General features: G+C 36.4%; 3 protein-coding genes across 3 annotated transcripts; 1 reads left to right on the top strand and 2 right to left on the bottom strand.

Moving 5' to 3' along the window:
- Window positions 1–6,361: 6,361 nt before the first annotated feature.
- Window positions 6,362–7,294, bottom strand: LOC115969944 (uncharacterized protein At4g15970-like). Its single transcript, XM_031089589.1, has 2 exons — window positions 6,974–7,294; window positions 6,362–6,850 (listed from the first exon to the last, which is right to left on the bottom strand). Exons 1-2 carry the CDS (start codon window positions 7,292–7,294, stop codon window positions 6,362–6,364), a joined length of 810 nt encoding a protein of 269 aa, XP_030945449.1.
- Window positions 7,295–11,808: 4,514 nt separating this feature from the next.
- On the bottom strand, window positions 11,809–12,866 carry LOC115976246 (uncharacterized protein At4g15970-like). The gene is made up of 2 exons (XM_031097418.1): window positions 12,507–12,866; window positions 11,809–12,404 (listed from the first exon to the last, which is right to left on the bottom strand). The coding sequence occupies exons 1-2, from the start codon at window positions 12,561–12,563 to the stop codon at window positions 11,928–11,930; spliced, it is 534 nt and encodes a 177-aa protein (XP_030953278.1). The 5' UTR covers window positions 12,564–12,866; the 3' UTR covers window positions 11,809–11,927.
- Window positions 12,867–16,767: 3,901 nt separating this feature from the next.
- On the top strand, window positions 16,768–18,024 carry LOC115969955. The gene has a single exon (XM_031089599.1). It carries the CDS (start codon window positions 16,768–16,770, stop codon window positions 18,022–18,024), a length of 1,257 nt encoding a protein of 418 aa, XP_030945459.1.
- The last annotated feature ends 1,798 nt before the right edge of the window (window positions 18,025–19,822 follow it).

Below are 19,822 nucleotides of genomic sequence, written 5' to 3' on the forward strand. Positions count from 1 at the left end.
TAAAAATTGGTTGTATAGATCAAGGCCCATGAATATGTTTGCTAGTCTATAACAAGAAATTTTTTGGGATCATGGTTAAGACACTTACCTCTCATAAAATGCAAATACTAATTAATAATTACTATAGTTAAATTTTTAATACTTCCATATGAAAACAAAATCATAATAAATACTTATTAATATTTACCATAATTAAATATTTAATAATTCCATATAAAAACACATACATAGTAATTACATTTTAACAACTATCATAATTATCAAATATTATATACAGATACATAATAAATGAGAGAAAATTATTTTTTTGAGATAAAATTGCATTTTAAGTTACTAAAATATTGCCTAAAAAATATTGCCACTCTCTTATTGATTTTCAAATTACTTTATCTATTTATAAATTAGATTCTCAAAATAAAAATTATATATAAATATATATTTATATATATAAAATAAAACCACATTTTTTTTGCTATAAAAAAAGTCTTATCACACATGCAAAACGCGTGTAATGAGGTTAGTATATATGTGTGTATGTATGATTTACTCAACTATTCTTTCTCTTGCGTTCAAAAAAAATTCTTTAGTATATATATATGTGTGTATAATTTACTCAACTATTCTTTGTGTTCAAAAAAAATTCTTTAGTGTATATATATATATGTGTGTGTGATTTACTCAACTATTCTTTTCTTGCATTCAAAAAAAATTCTTTCTATTTGGCAGAAAATATGCATCACTGCATATTTTCTGTCCATAAACATTAAAAGATTAAACACCCGAAACAAAGGCACATGCAAGAATACTCAAAATAAAAGAAATAACATATATATAGCTATGAAGCACGGGTGCGTTTCTAGATTCGTGTGTGGGTGCAAGACTTGGTAATTTTTGAAAGGCGTAAATGCACTTTTAGTCCATATATTTTGGGGTCATTTTTATTTTGGTTTCTACATTTTTATTTTACCACTTTTAGTCCCTAAACCAATTAACGTGTGACATTTAAGTCCTTACCGTCACTTAACTAACAGAAAAAGTTGACGTGACTGATATTACATTAAAATAATAATTAAAAAATCTATTTTGACATTAAAAAATACCACATCAGCATTTAAATTAAAAAAATTAAAAACAAGAACATCAAACCCAAAATTAAACCCAACAATGACATCAAACCCATAAATAAACCCAACAATGACATCAAACCCAAAAATAAACCCAGCAATGACATTAAACCCAGAATCAAAAAGCAAACCCAGAATAAAAGAACATGAACATCAAACATAAAGGGAAAAAAAAAATGAACACCATCAAATCAAAAAGCATGAACAAGAGCAAAAGCGAAAGTGAAAGCTTAAGGACAACATCGAAGCTCGCCTTAAATACCCTAACCAGCCCAACTAATTTGCCGACTTCGAAATTGACCTCCACGACGACCTCCACAAGCTCAGCATCCTCGCCGGAGCTCTCGAGCTATATCTGGATCTCGTCAATCTCAATGCGATTCCTTTAATTTTGAACCTCCTTGCCCGTGATAACACCAATATCGCGGTCGATGTGGTTCAGTTGCTTCAGGATCTGACGGATCTTGATGTGTTTGAGGACGATGAGGAGAGTGATGAGCCGGCTAGGGTTTTGGTTGATGTGATGGTGGAGAATAATGTGCTCGAGTAGCTTGTTCAGAATTTGCAGCGGTTGAACGATTCCGATCCTGATGAGATGGCTGCGGTGTATAGCACGCTCACGACGATGGAGAATCTGATGGAGGTGAAGCCTATGGTGGCAAAGATGGTGTGCGAGAGGAGATTCTGGCGATTTTGTTGCAAAATAGTGCGGCGAATCAAAGGAGGGTAGGGCAGATGAACGGCATGGATGTGGTGCTTCAGGCCGTTGTGGTGATGTTTGTAACATCCCGTGGGTTTTAAAAAAAAAAAAAAAAAGGGTAAGTCAGAATTTTTTGTGGACCAATGTGCCCCCACCTAACCCCACTACCCATCACACAATCCACTCCCTCTTTTCTCTCTTTGGCCGGCCACTCCCACTCTTATTCTCCTTTTCTTTTTCTTTTTCAGTCAACACAACACACATACACACACTCCTCTCCCTCACCCTCCCACCGGTACATTTCTCATCCTCACCTCTACCATTTTTTCCGGCAAAATCACTAGAAAATCCTCAAGAACATCACACCTTCACATAAGTAAATTGAGGTAAAAGTTTTAATCTCTTTTGATGAGTATTATGTTCTTATTTGAGGTTATTTTACCCAAGCTTTAATGATGATTTTCATGTGATTTAAGAGCTTTGGAAATGATATTCATGTGTTATACTTATGGGTTTTGGTCTTGGTGGATGTAATTGTTGAGTGAGTTCATGCTTTTTACAATGTTGGGTATCTAGGGCTTGTTATGGTGAAAATTTAGGGGTTTTGAGGTATATCTTGTGAAATGAAATTGTAAATATAATTTTATGGTTTATTTGGAGCTAGTTAAAGATCTAAATTGGTTGTTTGAAAGGATATTGTGATTTTGGTGTCATGGGTCTCTTGATGATGTTGTGAAAACCATGTGGAAACTATTTATAAATTATTGAGGTTTTGATGTTAGAAATAATACCTTGTATGATTCATAAGTATAATGGGAGTCTATGTCTTGTAAAGTAATTGGTTGAGAAACTTTGGAGATGGAAAATATTATTTGTGAGGCTAAATCTAGGCTTGCCTAATTTAGTGCTTATTTGGCAATTCCTAATATGTAGCTAGATACAATTTCAAGTTTTGTGCTCATTGTGATAGATTTGCTTGACATTGTTTAGGTTCTAGCTAATCTCCCCTTGGAGCTTGGAGAATTAGGATTTTGCGGTTGCTAGGTAAGTAGCTTTTTAATGGGTATTTTTGAAAAATAACCATATCTTATAAATATTGTTTTTGGGTCAAACACATTTTGGAAAATTAATGGTGGAACTATGTTTTTCTAAAAGGTGTTGTGTTATGACCCTACTATATATATGATTATATATGAAAATGCATATTCTTATTGCATATGGGGGATTTGCATGATTTGTTAGCAAAGAAAAGACTAGCATCTTTGATTAAATTCTAGAAAATGCGTATTATGGATTTATTGCATTATTTGCAAAAATATAAAGATGCTTTATCTTGGCCTATGTTATTTGGGAAGTTAATACAAAATCTCTTTGGCAATAAATAAGTTGAAGGCATTGAGAACCTTGTGAATATCTTGGGCATTCAAATGTTTTATGAAACTACTTAGAAGTGAAATTATGTATTTTGAATTAAAGTTATGTGAGCTCTTTATGTTCTACCCATGTGCTGTGACATGTGATTACTCGGTGATTACCTAGCTAGATACTATAGTCTGTGTGACATTAGTATCTTAGCACCCATCTTTGTGATGGTTATTAGTTCCGGCTTTGTGTCGGCGATGAGTTCCGGCTTTGTGTCGGCAGTTTAGTTCCGGCTTTGTGTCGGCGATGAGTTCCGGCTTTGTGTTGGCAGTTTAGTTCCGGCTTTGTGTCGGCAATGAGTTCCGGCTTTGTGTCGGCGATTATCATGTGGCCTTTGGTTAGATTTTCTAGTTTGGAACGGTATGTTATTGCTCACAGTATAGTAAGTAGTTTCATGTTGAGATATTTTGAGGAATATATAGTATGTAATCTCATGAGAACATTTTGAGAAGCTTTGTGCTGTGTCAATTTATTCATTATTGTCATATTATTTTTGGGAAATGGTTTTGTAGAAACTATTTGGAAACTCCCGAATTAAAAGCATGATTAGTAAATTGTTACCATCATGAAACTTGCATTTCCCCACCCCCTTTAATTATGCTACTTACTGGGCTTTGTCTCATTCCATTATTTTTATAATTTTTCAGAGTAGGCAACAATCTTTTGAGACAGCTTTTTGGTGGCTAATAATAGTTAGACTAACTACTGATGGAGGCTGAATTTTTGTGTATTGGATATATTAGATGGTGTACATCTTAGTCTAGGCTTGACTCATTCTTTTGTATATTATAGTGGTTATGACTGTATTTTTCACTATTGGGACAAGCTGTTGTTATGAAATGGTTGTTTTCAGACCTCTATTCTTTTGTGGCCTTTGATCCTTGTAATTAATGCTTAGAGCTCTGACTTACTCTGAAAGTATATTCTATGGGATGATTAGGATAATTCTTGTTGTTGGCACTTGATAATAATTATGTGGATTGAATTGTCAAGAAGGAAAAAAAAAAATTTACAGGTAATTGAGACGTCTCTCTCATGTTTTGGACCCTTTGGGGTTTGGGGCGTGACAATGTTCATGCCGCATCTGGTGCATTGTCTACTATTTAAGAAGTGCGGTGGTCAGGTTCTAGGTTTCAATGTGAGTTTGGTGATTGAAGAAGTGTGGATTGTGGCTTCTGGGATTTAATGATTTTTTGGTTTTGAACTTTCTAGGCTTATGGCTTGGGGATTTGATGATTTTGCTGGGTTGAAAATAAGGGCTTTGAGATTTATGATTTTGTTTTTGAGTTGAATTTTTTGGGTTTTTTTTTTTGTGTGTTTGTTTCTCAAGAAAATTTCTGGGATGAACCCAAGGAACATGAACACGTTCTTCACAAAAAAAAATAATAATAATAATAATAATGAAAGAAATAAATTTTTTTAATTTAATTATCTTATTTTATTATTAAAAAATTTAGAAAAAAGCAATGAAAATGTCTTTTTTTATTATTATTTTATACTGACTTGGCATTTATTAAATAATAAATAAATTTATTATTATTATTTTATTTGCCATATCAGTATTTACTATGTTAACAGAACACTCCGTTTGCCACGTTAGCTTTTTCTGTTAGTTGGGTGACGGTAAGGACTTAAATGTCACGCGTTAATTGGTTTAGGAACTAAAAGTGGTAAAATGAAAATGTAGTGACCAAAATAAAAATGTCCCCAAAATGTAGAGACTAAAAATGCATTTACACCTTTTTGAAAAAGTAGGGTACAGGTGTGGCAGGGTGCGTCAATTAAAAAATTATTTAAAAAATCTTTATTTATATTTTCTATATATTGCTAAGCATAATTTTTCACATTATATAAATATATACCAAATTTAAGCGTAATAGTAGATAATAACTAAAACATGATGTTCATAAATTAAATACAACCTAGAGTGGTTGTGGAGATATTAAGACCAAGAGATGGAGAGATTGAGACCTTGAGTGAGCGGCCGTGGCTTCTTAGGGAGTGAGAAAGGGGAGATGGAGAGTGAGTGAGCTAGCGAGAGAGTAGGGAGGCAGAGACCAAAGAGCAATCAGTGATAAGAGAAGGAGAGATTTTAGGGTTTTTTTTTTTTTTTTTTTTGGGTTTAAAGAAGCTTCAAGTTTAAATGGTGTGTTTTGCACTCTTTTTTTTAAAATTAATTTTTACTTGAATTTCAGCCTGATTTAAAGTCGATTTCAGCCCAAATCAGTCAATTTTGGCCTGAATCGGCCTGTTTCGACTGATACGATTCGATTCAACCCGAATTGGCATGAATCAGCCTGAGTTAACGTGTATCCGGAAACAAACAAAAAAAAAAAAAAATTCTGATGCGGCACTGACACACGGGCAGCGGCGTTGCCCACCGCACCCTATGTTGGGCTGCATCAGATGCGGGTGCGGCACCCCTATAGCCGCATCGGTATATATGTGTCAAAATAAGAAAAATGTTACTTAAAAATCATATGATCAACACCCAAAAAAAGGTTCCAAGATATGGCTTATAATTAAAGTAATACTAAAGCCCTATAAATAAAGATTAAGAAGAAAAGATTCTTACAGACTAAAAATTGAGAAGCCTTTTTTATTTTTTCCTGTCGTTGCTGCTGGTATAGAAGATTGATACAACAGCAAGCATAATATACGAAAATGATTAAGAAAGCTACTACAGGCTTTATCAGTCTCGACGCTCCCATCTCTCTCAATGAGTGAACATCTCTGAACTTGTTGTGAGACAGGAAGAGCCTTTATGGTTTTTACAATCATAAGGAAGAAATTAATATAAAAGGAAATAGTACTCATGATCACTAAGTTGCTACGTACTATATGTTCTGCACAAGTAGATATTGGAAGCTACCTGTTTGAAATTCTAGAATAAAACTTCCCCGACTATATATAAATACTAGTTATGAACTTCTTTATAATAACAACAACCTCTGTTTATTTGGGATGTCACAAATAGTCCAATATGTACTATTTTACATGGTGCAAAGTCCTTTCAGTTTTTTTTTTTTTTTTTTTTCCTTTCAAATTGACCTCGTGAATGTTCATCTCCATTTTACTTTGCTATTATCTGCAAGGCAACTTCATAGAACTAAATTTAGGTATAAGCAATTTTTTTTCTCATGCATTTCTTTGGAGCTCTCCATGAAAAAGAGGATAGCCCCATACTAGGCTTACTAGCATTAGTTGACATTCGTGCTGTGAAGTTGATCCAGTCATCAAGAACAAGCCTGAGGTCATGTACTTTACTCTTTATATTGTCACAGCATGTTGATTGCATGGTATAAACCTTACTTATATTATTACTTGGCTCACAAAATCCACCAAAATAACCAGTGTCCACATATTTAGTGTGCCCTTGAAGCTTGTGAACTGCCATCTCACAAAAAGAACGGTCTAGATACGTGGGGAATAGAACCCTCTTAAACTGCAAGAATTTTAAGAATTTGATGGCTTCTGCACTAGATTTCATGTAGAGGAGTCCCTTATCTTGGATTTTGGTTCCCCTTAAAGCACATGAAATTGTTACACGTGCACCGGGATCGAAGAGTACAAATGGATCCCTAAGCCACATGACATCTGCTTCCTGCAACAAAAAATTAACGTGCACATATATGGAATTATCAACATTAAATATTAATGCTCAATTGCTCATAACCATCCTCTTAATTATTAGACCAAAAAAAAAAAAAGGAAGAAAAAACCTTACCGTGAAAACGATATTGTAACCTAGTTTAATCACTTCAAGCAAAAGGTCATATTTAATTTTTTTTAGCATAAGGTGATCTGGGCTTGTGGATCCCTTTCTTTTAGCAAGTTTGGATGTAACTGGTCTGAGCTGGAAGCAATGGGGATGTATAGAAGTGCAATATCGATATGCTTGATTATCCAAAGCAGCAACCACTAAGTGATTCAAGAACCGTTGGGTCTTTTGGCCAATTCGAAAGCTCTCTAGGAAGAGATCAAGAACAGAGCCTGGACTTCCCCTTGTTCCATCAAGAATGGTCAGTATGACTGTTCTATCTTCCATGGATGCACTCCTCATCACTTGGAGCAACTTTCTGGATTCTGAATTCTAGTAACAAAAGTTGAAATTATCAAACACGTTTACATTTTCTTTAGCAAGACTCATAATGTCTTCCCGCGAATTTGTCACATGACCTAAAGCTCGAGGTGGTGGCATGATATTTTTATTACTAATGGTTTTGTAGGATTTTTTTAAGGCAGCTGTGGGTGAACTCTGTGATGTCTTTGAAAGACATGTTCTTTTTAATGCGATTTCAGTTGAGATTGTAAGAACATACTAGTATTTATCAAACTCCGAAGACCCAACTGTTGAGTCAGGAGCTTCTCTAGCATATGTTTGGGTCGAAAAGGAAGAGGGGTGTATATACAGGTTTGGACATAAACAATAAACACCCAAAACAAAGGTATAATAATTCTCGAAATCATTTAAATATACTAAAAAATCATATGTTCAACACCCAGAAAAATGTTCCAAGATAAGACTTACAATTAAAGTAATACTAAAACCTTATAAATAAAGATTAAGAAGAAAAGATTCTTACATATTGAAAATTGAGAAGCCTTTTATTTCCTGTCACTCCTGTTGGTATAGAAGGTCTATAGAACAACCAGCTTACAACGAAAACGATTAAGAATGCTACTACAGGCTTTATCAGTCTCAACGCTCCCATCTCTCTCAATGAATGGACTTTTCTCTAAACCTGTTGTGAGAAAGGTGGAACCTTTATGGTATATACATTCATGAGGAAGAAATGAATCGCATCCATTACAAAAAGAGAGAGAATAATTTGAAAGGATACATGCCATTTATGTACAATCTAAAAGGCAAGTTGAAGTAAATGCTTTCTCATCCATGCACTTGATATATATATATATATATATATATATTTATATATTTTTTTAAATCATTAGATTTAAGTAGATCCAACAGTCAAAAAAAGATCCTCATTAATACTAATAATTTGATTGATCTCATTTATTATCCCTATTTAATACATATATCCCATACTTATTTCTACACCCAAAAAAATTCAAACGTTCTCTCTCCATTGCACGTCTCTCTCTCTCTTTGCACAGCTCTTCCTCTATCTCCTCCAAGGCCAGGTCACCGCCAGCAATTAAAAAAAAAAAAAAAACCACAGCCTACCGTACTTTGTTGAATAACACAAATATTGCTGCCGTGTTGTTCTCTATCTCCACATTTCTAACCAAATTAAATTAATGCGGTTTGATGCTTAAGAGAAAAGGGAAGGGAAAGGGGAGGAGTTCAAAAATTGGCAGTGAAAAGGAATACGATTTAATTTCAATCTAATTTGAACATGGATTTGATAAGGCTTGTTCAAATGCACAATCTCCATGTGAAAAGCCAATAAATTACAACTATACATAATACAAAGATAGAAACAACAAAACTCTAAATTTTAAGAAGCAAGGCCATAATGGCTTTCAATCGTCCTCCTAGCCATTATCCTTATGCAGTAATTATTGCTAAGACCCAAGTTGTGGAAATTCCATCTAAAAGTTGATGATCCAGTTACTCTTCCGTCATTGGACAATGCTCAGGGGAAATAATGGAAAGACAATTTGAAAGCAGGTTTTGCTTTTTTGAGGTAGGGTAGGAAGGAAATCACATGACTATTGTGAGTGTAAAAAATGAGCAGGTCAAATAAATATTATATATTTTTTACATTTATCATTCAATTAAAATTTTGCTATATAGTCTCCAAATGAAAATTTTGTTACATTTCTCATTTATAGGATTCAAGACAATTAAGTTCAAAAACAACACACAACCATTCATAAAATAAAATAAAAACAGCACATAACCTATTATAATTTTAAAAGTATGGTTAAATTCAATCTCTTAGAATCGAAGAGAACCAAGGACCAAAAACATGGAGATCAGAACAACACGGCAGCAATATTTGTGTTATTCAACAAAGTATGGCAGGCTGTGGCTTTTTTTTTTTTTTTTTTTTTTTAAAAATTTCTTTTATTGCTACTGGTGATCTGGCCGTGGAGGAGATAAAGGAAAAGCCGTGCAAAGAGAAAGAGAGAGAAACGTGTAGTGGAGAGAGAACATATAAATTTTTTTGGGTTTAGAAATAAGTATGAAATGTATAAAATAAGGGATAATAAATGAGATTTGTAGGGGCGGGTTGTAGCTCTTAGGTCCAAAAGATGAATGGATTAAGGCCCAAAGAGCCCAGTATAATAAATTTGTAGAGAGTGGACTGAAAAACTAGATTTCAATGAAATGGACAACGCCCTTAATGGGCTAAGGATGGTAAGAGAATAAGGAAAAGCAATAAATAGACAAACGTGACACACAAAAATTCTTCCTCGGCAATGTCCAAGGGGATTAGTTCTGGAATATATTTCTTTTAGCTTTGATTAAAGTTACTTTTCTTAATACTACAGTGTTTTCACTACAGATTTTGTCCCCCGGCCTTTGGAGGGTCTCTCATATTATATAGCTCCCTTCAGGCAATCTTATCCCTCCATTTGTTGATTATCCAGTACACCACTTGAGTACTTGTCCCATTAGATACATTCCCAAGTTGCGGCGGCCAAGACAACATTGTTCAGAGGTATTCTCTACATAAATGTAGCCATAGGGTTTGGTGGGATGCATTAAATGTGGGGCAGCCACCAACCCTTCGGTCAGGTTAGGGCTAGCCCTTCTCCGAAGCTTTTTCTCAATAGTAGGACCTCCTCTGGTAATGTGCCACTGATGTGGCCTTATTGTCCGAGTGTGTGGCCGCCTCAGCTTGGCAATGGACTCCTCGGCCATGGATATGACACGTGGCACAAGTGCCTTATTTAAATTCTTCTACCCCATAAGATCAATTAGAATATTAGTATTAATGACCGTTGGATCTACTTAAATCCAATGGCATAAAAAATGTGTAACTCTTTAAAGTTACACCATATGTAACTTAAAACCATCTCTCTCTCTCTCTCTCTCTCTCTCTCTCTCTCTCTCTCTCTCTATATATATATATATATATTAATAAAGTTTGGCTCTAAATATATTTGAAACATTAAACTCCAACCACCAATAAAAATATGATATTCATTCTTGTCACGCGGAATGCACATGACTCAATTAACTCAACAAACTAAGTGAATCATGTGCATTGTACATGACAGAACACATGTTATCCTCCTATTGGTGGTTGGAGTCCAAAACTCTCAACATGCTTAGAGTCAAATATTTTTCTCTTTTTTATAGGGTAGGTATAGTTGAACTGATGAAGTCTTACTCACTCTTGCGTTAAGAAAGGAAAAAGTTTAACTCCAAACTAGTTTTAAGCTATCTTGCTCCAACTTATAATATGTGGTTTTAGCCATATGAATTTTTTAATAATTTATGAGACTTATTTAAATAATAAACATTGATAGCATTATAAAATGCCACATAATGAGTTGGAAAATAAGGCTCTAAACTCCAAAAAAAGAGAAGCATTATCTTTAATTAGCTAGACCTTTATTTTTCCCATAAAATTTTAAGGAGTGGTGTCAATAGCTTTGTAGCTCAACTGGTTGGATCTCCTGATGTTTTTAATGAAAACTTTCAGGGTTTAAATCTCCCCTTCCTTAACTATCGAATTATAATAAAAAAAATAAAAAAGTTGCAAGGAGTGGGAAAAATGAGATTTAAATACAGGTTCTCTTCATGAGAGACATACTAATGACAATGAACATAAGATTGTTTGAATTAAAGTTGTATTTGAAAAAAAGATTAATATCTTTGCATCTAGTTAATGGTGTAAAGATTTTGTGTTGTGTAATGTAGATTTGAAGTTATCGCTTAATTTATGAGGAACCCAAATCAAAGAAGCAATCAATAAGTAGTTTTTTGGATTGTGATAAACGTACTATGCCTATTTGGGGTAAATAGTTGTAATTTTTCACTGCTCACACAAATCTAATTGCTAAGGATGGATTGCTAAAGCAGGCATAATTGATTAATTTGTCACCTATTCAAACATACCTGAATGTTTGTACAAGGTTGTTTCTCAGGCCTCCAAGATATCAAGGAATTTTCCAAGAACACAATACCCAGTTAGAGATTTTCTAGTATCAGCTGGGCATCCTGCCCAATTTGCATCACAGAATGCTTTGAGCTACAAATCTGACTTTGCTGAGAAATAAATCCCTTGACCTGGTTTTCCTTTTATATATTGAAGAACTCTAAGTGCTGCTTTCATGTGAGTACAACACCATCTTATCTTATAAATAAAAATGTGGACAAAAAACAAAAAAAAAAAAATCATAAATTAGTAAGGTCTGCAACTTAGCCTTAAGGAGAAATTTGTGATCTTGATAAACTTCCAAAATGAAAGGCAATAGTACTCATGATCACTAAGTAGATATTGGAAGCTACATGTTTGGAGTTCCAGAACAAAACTTCCCTACCTATATATAAATAGTTATGATCTTATTTGGGATGCCACAAATAATCCAATATATACAGTTTTACACGGTGCAAAGTCCTTTTAGTAAAATTTTTTCCCTTTCAAGTTGACTTCGTGATTAATGTTACAAGCAAACGGAATAAGACCCTCTCCATTTTACTTTGCTATCTACGAGGCAACTTCATGGGACTAAATTTTGACATACGCATTTTTTTTTTATCCCACGCATTTCTTCGGAGCTCTCCATGTAAAAGGGGACGTCCCCGTACTAGCATTAGTTGACACTTGTGCTGTGAAGTTGATCCAGTCATCAAGAACAAGCCTGAGGTCATGGACTTTACTCTTTACATTGTCGCAGCAGGTTGATTGCATAGTATAAACCTTGCTCACATTTTTACTTGGCTCACAAAATCCACCAAAATAAGTTTTGTCCAGTTGTTTAACACTGTACCCTTTAAGCTTGTGAGTTACCATCTCACAAATCGAATTGTCTAGATAGTTGGGGAATAGAACCCTCTCAAAACGCAAAATTTTTAAGAATTCAAAGGATATTTCATCAGCTTTCATGAAGAAGAGTCCCTTATCTATCATGGTACTGGTACCCCCTTGTGGATTGGAACCACATGCAAGTGTTATTGTTTTAACATTGTCGAAATGTTCAAATGGATTCCTAAGCCACATGACATCTGCTTCCTGCAACCAAAAATTAACGTGCATATGTATGGAGTTATCAACATTAAATAATGATCATAACCATCCTCTTAATTACTAGAACGGAAAAAAAAAACAATATACCGTGAAAGCGAAATTGTAACCTAGTTTAACCACTTCAAGGAAAAGGTCAAATCTCATTATTTTTAGCGTAAGGTGATCTGGGCTTGTGGATCCCTTTCTTTTTGCAAGTTTGGATGTAACTGATGTGAGTTGGAAGCAATGGGGATGTATAGAAATGCAATATTGATATGCTTGATTATCCACAGCAACAACAACTATGTGATTCAAGAACTGTTGGGTCTTTTGTCCAATTCGAAAGCTCTCTAGGAAGAGATCAAGAACAGAGCCTGGGCTTGCCAATGTTTCATCAAGAATGGTCAGTATGACTGTTCTATCTTCCGTGGATGCACTCCTCAGCACTTGCGACAAATCATTGGATTCTGAGTTCTAGTAACAAAAGTAGAAACTATCAAACATAAGAAGGATAAATGTCATCTTTTGGCTAAATTTCAAAGCCAAAATTAGAAAAATGAAGTGAATTTGATTTCTCACCATTAAAAAAATAAGAAATTTTATCAATTAAATTAACTGAAACTCTATTAAATAAAATGAATTTATTTTTTCACCATCAAAGTAAGAAATTTTTATGCTTATTAATTTATTTGCCTATCAATCTATCATATTGACGTAGGAGACAATATATAAATTAATTTATTATTATTATTATTTTGTCGTAATTTTTGGAATTTCCTTTCACAGGGGTTTAATTCCTTTCTTTGGAGAGTGGAGAGTGATGTGATTGAATAGTGGGATAACATGATACAAGAGGATAAAGTGCATCAAGCATGATATTCGTTATTGGTAAAGAATGAAAAATATGTTGATTAATTTTCTTTTTCTCCGTAATTGTTATGATGTATTCAATTATACAACTATTGATTATAAATATTTAAATTAGATTTATATGCAAAATATTATCAACCAATCAGTATTTGATATGTTCAAATACATTACATTTCAGCATTTCAAACCAATCTTCATTGATGATCAAAATAAAGCATCAAGATTCCATCAATATATATAATATAAATTTATCATTTCTTCATCTAGCATCAAAACATAAAATGCGTCAATTAAAGCATAAACACACAATTGTCTACTTCCAACTTTGAGTTCAGCCCACAGTTTGCACAAAATTAAATCTATGCAACATCCAAGTATCCAACCAGGTCATCCAATCTCATTAATAAAGTATAAGGCAAAATTTAGATACAATATCTTAGGTGCAGTTCCTTAGATACCCTTCTTAAATTTTAGACATCTGTCTATTTTAAACATCTCTCCAAACAGCATTAAAGACATTTTTTTCCTATTTTTCTCAATCTCTGGCTTGCTTTAGTTCTCTCTCTCTCTCTCTCAAAAAACCCAATGGCTTCAGATCTGGTCCATTGCAAGCGAAATCTACCAAACCTTCCAACTCGTTGACTACATCAGCAATTCCTTCATTTCTTACAGCAATCTCAATCAGCAAATATAATAGTGAAAGACATCCATGAGAGGTGGTAACACAATTTTTGTGATAGTTTCTCTTTTGGCATCAATGGGAGCTTCTAGTGTTGAAATTGTCGGTCCAAAGAGAGAATTAGGCATTCAAGGTCTTGGAAGTTTTTGTACAACAAAGTTCATCTCTCCAACCAATAAATCTATTTTAAATGAAAATTGAAGTCAATGTGTTTCATAATTTCGAAAACAACCTATGGATTATGGATTTTGCTGAAGAAGTTTTTCTTCAAATTGGGTGTGAGAAGTCTGAAGAAATCTGGTCATTGGGTTTTTTAGTTTTTGTGAGATAGGAAGAAAAAATAAAAAATAAAAAAGTAAATAGATAGAGAGGATTTTAACGCCGTTTGGAGAGATGTTTAAAATGAACAGATATCAAAAATTTAAGAGGGATACTTAAGGAATTGTACTTAAGGTACTGTATCTAAGTTTTGCCTTAAAATATAATCTACCAAATTGCAAATATCAAGAATTTAAAAAAAAAAATTATTACAAGGATAAATAACATGTAACCATTTATCTAGGGGTGTGCATAGGTGAGTTCGGGCTAACCCACAACCAATCCAATGAACTCGCTAGGCTGAATTGGATTGAGTTAGTTTTGGTAGATTTAATGAATTGATTGCATAGTGCACACCCCTACATTTATCTACAGCTCTTTCATAATCTGTTTATACTTGGGCATGGTGTAGTTCTAGAGAATCCAACTTCTTCTTGATCAACTGATTTTCTTTGGTTTAAATTTTTTTTTTTTTATTGTATTTATGAAGCCTTGCTTGGGTTATATTTCGAAGACATGTCCTTTATCATGCGATTTCGGTTAACTAATAAGAACATAGTATTTATCAAACTCAGAAAACCCAACTGTTGAATGTGGAGTTCTCGACATCACTAGTAGCTTACGTACAATACCAAGAACGCTCTTTAGAGAGGAAGAAGCCGAACTGGCCCGGAGCAATAAGAAGGTAAAAGATATCACCCATGCTGAGTTCAACGGTGGGTCTTGGGCTTCATCGCCCTCGTCAGAAAGCCAAGCCACGGGTTTCACTAACAGAACTTCCTTCAAGGATAAACTGGTGGGGGAAATACCAGGTGCTTTTGCTAAAGCGTTCGACTTGACCGACCATATGGAAGAAGACATGGACTCTGACGATGAGAATGGTCAGGCAGCCTTCCCCGTCCATGAGGGGCAAGTGAAAATCAAGCTGTCCAGTGATACGAAGCGGCGCATTCGAGGTCCTTGGTCTAAGGCTATCATAGTGAAGCTAGTTGGGAGAACATTAGGTCTCAGCTATATGCAGAGCAAGTTGTCTCAGCTATGGAGGCCTGAAGAGAGGATGGATTGCATCGACCTTAGTTACGGTTTCTTCCTAGTCAGATTCTACTCCAAGGATGATCTAGAGAGGGTGATTAAAAGGGGCCCGTGGTTCATAGGTGACCATTTTCTATCCTTGAGGCCGTGGGAGCCATTCTTCAAGCCATCGACGGCAAATGTTTCGCTCATCGCGGTTTGGATCAGACTCAATGAGCTCCCTATTGAGTTATATGAAACTGAAGTGCTCAAAGAAATTGGTGAATCCATTGGCAAGGTGCTTAGGATTGATTCTCATACAGCCATGGAGGCGCGTGGCAGATATGCTAGACTTTGCATCCAGGTTGACATCAACAGGCCGCTTGTCAATAGCTTAATTATCGGCCGATTTGAGCAGGTGGTTACTTATGAGGGAATCCAAAAATTATGTTTTTCTTGTGGAAGAATTGGGCACAAGGTTGAAGCTTGCCCATATACTATTCGCAAGGAGAAGGAATCGCAAACTCAGGCAGAGGAAGTTCCAGTGAGCCAAACCAACGTTGAAGATGACGGAATGCTTGTGAGGCACACACAATGCGTGTGAGGCGACGAACGGTGAGGGGCAGTATGGTCTGTGGATGATTGTGAGCAGGAGATGTAACGAACAAAAAGGAGCAAGGACAGGTCAGAGTACTGGGCTTGGTACGGGGAGTGCTGGTAGTGCGGCATGGAATTCCTCTAACCACCTGACTCCTGTGTTTGCAGAAGGGACTTACATGTCCGTTGGTGGTCCTTCATCTAGCAAGAATATGCCACGTAGACTTGCAAATTCCAAATCTGGGACCGGGCCAAAATTTGGAGATAAATTATGGACTCAAAAAGCCCCAGGCTTGTTTACTTAGAAGGAAAAACCCACCTCAAGCCCAAATAGGGCCAGGCCTCTTGTGGACGATTTTGAAACGGTAGTGACAAACTTGAGACAAGCTAACAAGTCCGGCCCATCTCTCCAAGCTTCCACTACTTTCCCATCCTCAGTAAAAGGCAAAAAGAGTTTGGCTAGGAATCATTCGTCAAAGACTCCAACCAAGTGCGCCGCTAATCCCTGTGTAGAAGGTTCTTTTGAAAATATCTCCATCACTTCCCTTACTCATCCTCCTTTACCTCGGTCTGAATCAAACCATCCCAGTTGTGCCACCTTCGAATTCTCAGCAAAATCCAATGCTGAAACCAGTTGTCTTGACGGAAGTGAGAATGTTCGGAGCATGCATACCCATCAAGTTGGAGAGAAGAGGTCTTACTCCATGGATGATGCGCCAAAGGATAGTAACCTGGAAGTTGATTTGCAATCTAGTGCAGGAGTTCAACTTGCTAACCAAAGCTTGGTCAGCAAGGATAGGAGTATGGCCGGAGATCAGCCGGGTTCCGATGAAGGGAGCAGAGCCATCCCTATTCTCTGAAGTTTGTTGTTTGGCTCTTTATCTCCAATCCATCATGAATTTTATTATCTGGAACAGTAGAGGTGCCCTGAAGCCTAATTTTCAGGGTCATATTCGAAATCTAGTCCAGGAGCACAATCCGGCAATTTCTGTGGTTATGGAGACTAAATTGGGAGGGGATAGAGCTAAAGCTATTACAAACAGATTGCCGCTAGACGGAGCCATTCACACAGATACCATCGGATTCTCTGGTGGATTATGGCTTCTTTGGGATTCAGAGTTAGTGGAGGTGCAATTGCTTGCGAAGACCGAGCAGGAAATTCATGTTGAAGTTCAGGTACGAAACTTTAGACTCACCTGGTTGTTTTTTGCTATTTATGCTAGTCCTAGGTCTGAGGAAAGAAACATATTGTGGGAAAACCTAACTAGAGTTGCAGAATTACACAACTTGCCATGGGTTATGGCTGGTGACTTTAATGAGCCGTTAATTGATGAGGATAAATTTGGAGGTAGAGGTGTTCACATCAATCGATCTCTGGCTTTTAAGGATTGTCTTGATAGATGCAGTATGGCAGATATGGGATTTTCTGGTCCTAGATATACTTGGACTAACAAAAGAGATTTCAATAATTTGATTTTGGAAAGGATTGACAGATTTTTTATGAACCCGGATTGGTGTGTTATGTACCCAAATGCTAGAGTTACCCATCTTCCGAGGTGTCACTCTGACCACTGCCCTGTTCTCTTGGAAACTCTTTCAGTCAGAACAGTCAAGCTCCCTAGGCCTTTCAAGTTTCAAGAGTTTTGGCTTTCCGATATCTCCTTTCCCACCATTGTTTCTAAAGCTTGGAATGGGAATAGGGATTTAGCGGAGTCTATTGATTGTTTTTCGAAGGATGCAACAGTGTGGAATAGGAACCATTTTGGAAACATCCATCAGAAAAAAAGGAGAATTTTGGCTAGAATTTATGGTACCCAAAAGGCTCTGGCTAACAATCCTAACTCCTCTATTCATCTAGAGAATCAACTCCAAAAAGAACTGGAGTCTATTTTGGACCAGGAGCGAGATCTCTGGATGTTGAAGTCCAGGCTGAACTGGATGATCCAAGGGGATAGAAACACCTCTTTTTACCATGTTTCTGCCCTTGCCCGAAGGAAGAGAAATCACATTGCAGCAGTCAAGGAGCAGTCAAGGATGATAGGGAGTTATGGATCACTAAGGAAAGGGATGTTATGGAGCATTTTAGGCAAGGTTTCCTTACCTTGTATACCACTGGCCAAGAGGCAGTCTCTTGGAAGCCCTCCTGCTTAGGTCAGTGGCATGTTCAACTTTCTGAGGAGGAGAAGCTTTCTTTAGACGCCATGGTTTCCATTGAAGAAATTAAGGAGGCTCTTTGGTTCATGAAGCCTTACAAGGCCCCGGGGCCGGATGGGTTACATGCTAGGTTTTTTCAAAGATTTTGGCTTTTAGTTGGAGATTCAGTAAGGAAGGAAGTTGAGAAAGTTTTCATTGATAGGAAAATCCTCGAGTATCTCAATAGTACTCATATTGTTCTCATTCCTAAGATTCAAGGTCCGGAAACTATTGGGAATTACAGACCTATCAGTTTATGCAATTCTGTCTACAAGATCAGCACTAAGATTATTGTAGCTAGAATCAGGCCGCACCTGGATTCCCTTGTCTCACCTCACCAAACCACTTTCATCCCAGGTAGGAGAGGTGTTGACAATGCAATCATCGTCCAAGAATTAATTCACACCATTGGGAGAGCTAAAGGGAACAGAGGGTTCATGGCTATTAAGATCGATCTAGAGAAAGCCTATGACAGAATTGAGTGGAGCTTTATTAGGGAGATGCTCACCCTTTTTAATTTCCCGGTAAACCTCATCAAGCTCATCATGAACTGTGTCTCATCTGTGTCCACTTCCCTTCTCTTTAATGGCGGCAGCCTCGATCCTTTTCTTCCCTCAAGAGGTATCAGACAAGGCGATCCCTTCTCCCCTTATCTTTTCATCCTTTGTATGGAGTTCTTGGGCCATTTAATTGAGGAAAAGTGCACTGCCAAGTTGTGGAATCCTGTTAAAGCTTCTTATAGTGGCTCGGCTTTTTCTCATCTTTTTTTTGCAGATGATTTGGTCCTATTTGCTAGTGCAAATTCTGAAAACTGTGCAGCCATCAGTTCTGTCCTTCAAGAATTTTGTGCTAAATCTGGGCAGAAAGTCAGTGAAGCAAAGTCCCGTGTTTTCTTTTCTCCTAATGTCGATCCTGAAGAAAGAGAAACTTTAACTAGCATATTGGGCTTCAACTCAACCAACAATCTCAGCAAGTATTTGGGATTTCCTATTAAACACCCGGGGAGGTGGGGGCATGAGTTTGGTTCCATTTTGGATAGAGTTAAAAAGAAACTTGCTGGTTGGAAGGCCAATCTCCTATCCATGGCGGGTAGAATGGTTCTTATTCAAGCTTCATCTTCAGCCATTCCTAGTTATGTCATGCAGAGTAATTTTTTACCCAAGAAAATTCTCGATGGCATTGATAGAGTCAACAGGAATTTTCTGTGGGGATCCACTGATCATATAAGGAAAATGCACTGGGTTAACTGGGATACTGTTACTAAGCCGAAAGAGTTTGGTGGGTTAGGCCTCCAATCTACCAGAGGTAGAAACACGACTCTCCTAGCTAAACTTAATTGGAGATTCCACACTGAAAAGGAGTCTTAATGGGCCAAAGTTCTCAGATTCAAATACTGTTCGAAGCAACGGATCAATTCTAGAAATGAGTGGAAGCTACCAAGTTCTTCTACTTGGAAGAGTTTAAAAAAAGGAGAACTTGTTTATAATAAAGGGTTTAAATGGGTGCCAGGGCATGAGAGTAATCTCAACTTTTGGTCGGATTGCTGGTTAAATAATGGTCCCATCAGATCAATCATTCAAGGTCCACTTCCCCAAGGATCAGCCAGCCTCTCTGTGAAAGACTTTCGTGCTCCTTTTGGTTGGAATTGGGTTGCAATGCCTTTTGAGTTCCCCCCAGAAATTAAAGCTGACATTCAAGCTATTCCTCTGCCAATAATAGCTAGAAGTAGTGACAAACTAGCTTAGAAGTATTCTGC

This window comes from Quercus lobata, chromosome 2, assembly GCF_001633185.2.
Source record: "Quercus lobata isolate SW786 chromosome 2, ValleyOak3.0 Primary Assembly, whole genome shotgun sequence".
NCBI classification, from domain to species: domain Eukaryota; kingdom Viridiplantae; phylum Streptophyta; class Magnoliopsida; order Fagales; family Fagaceae; genus Quercus; species Quercus lobata.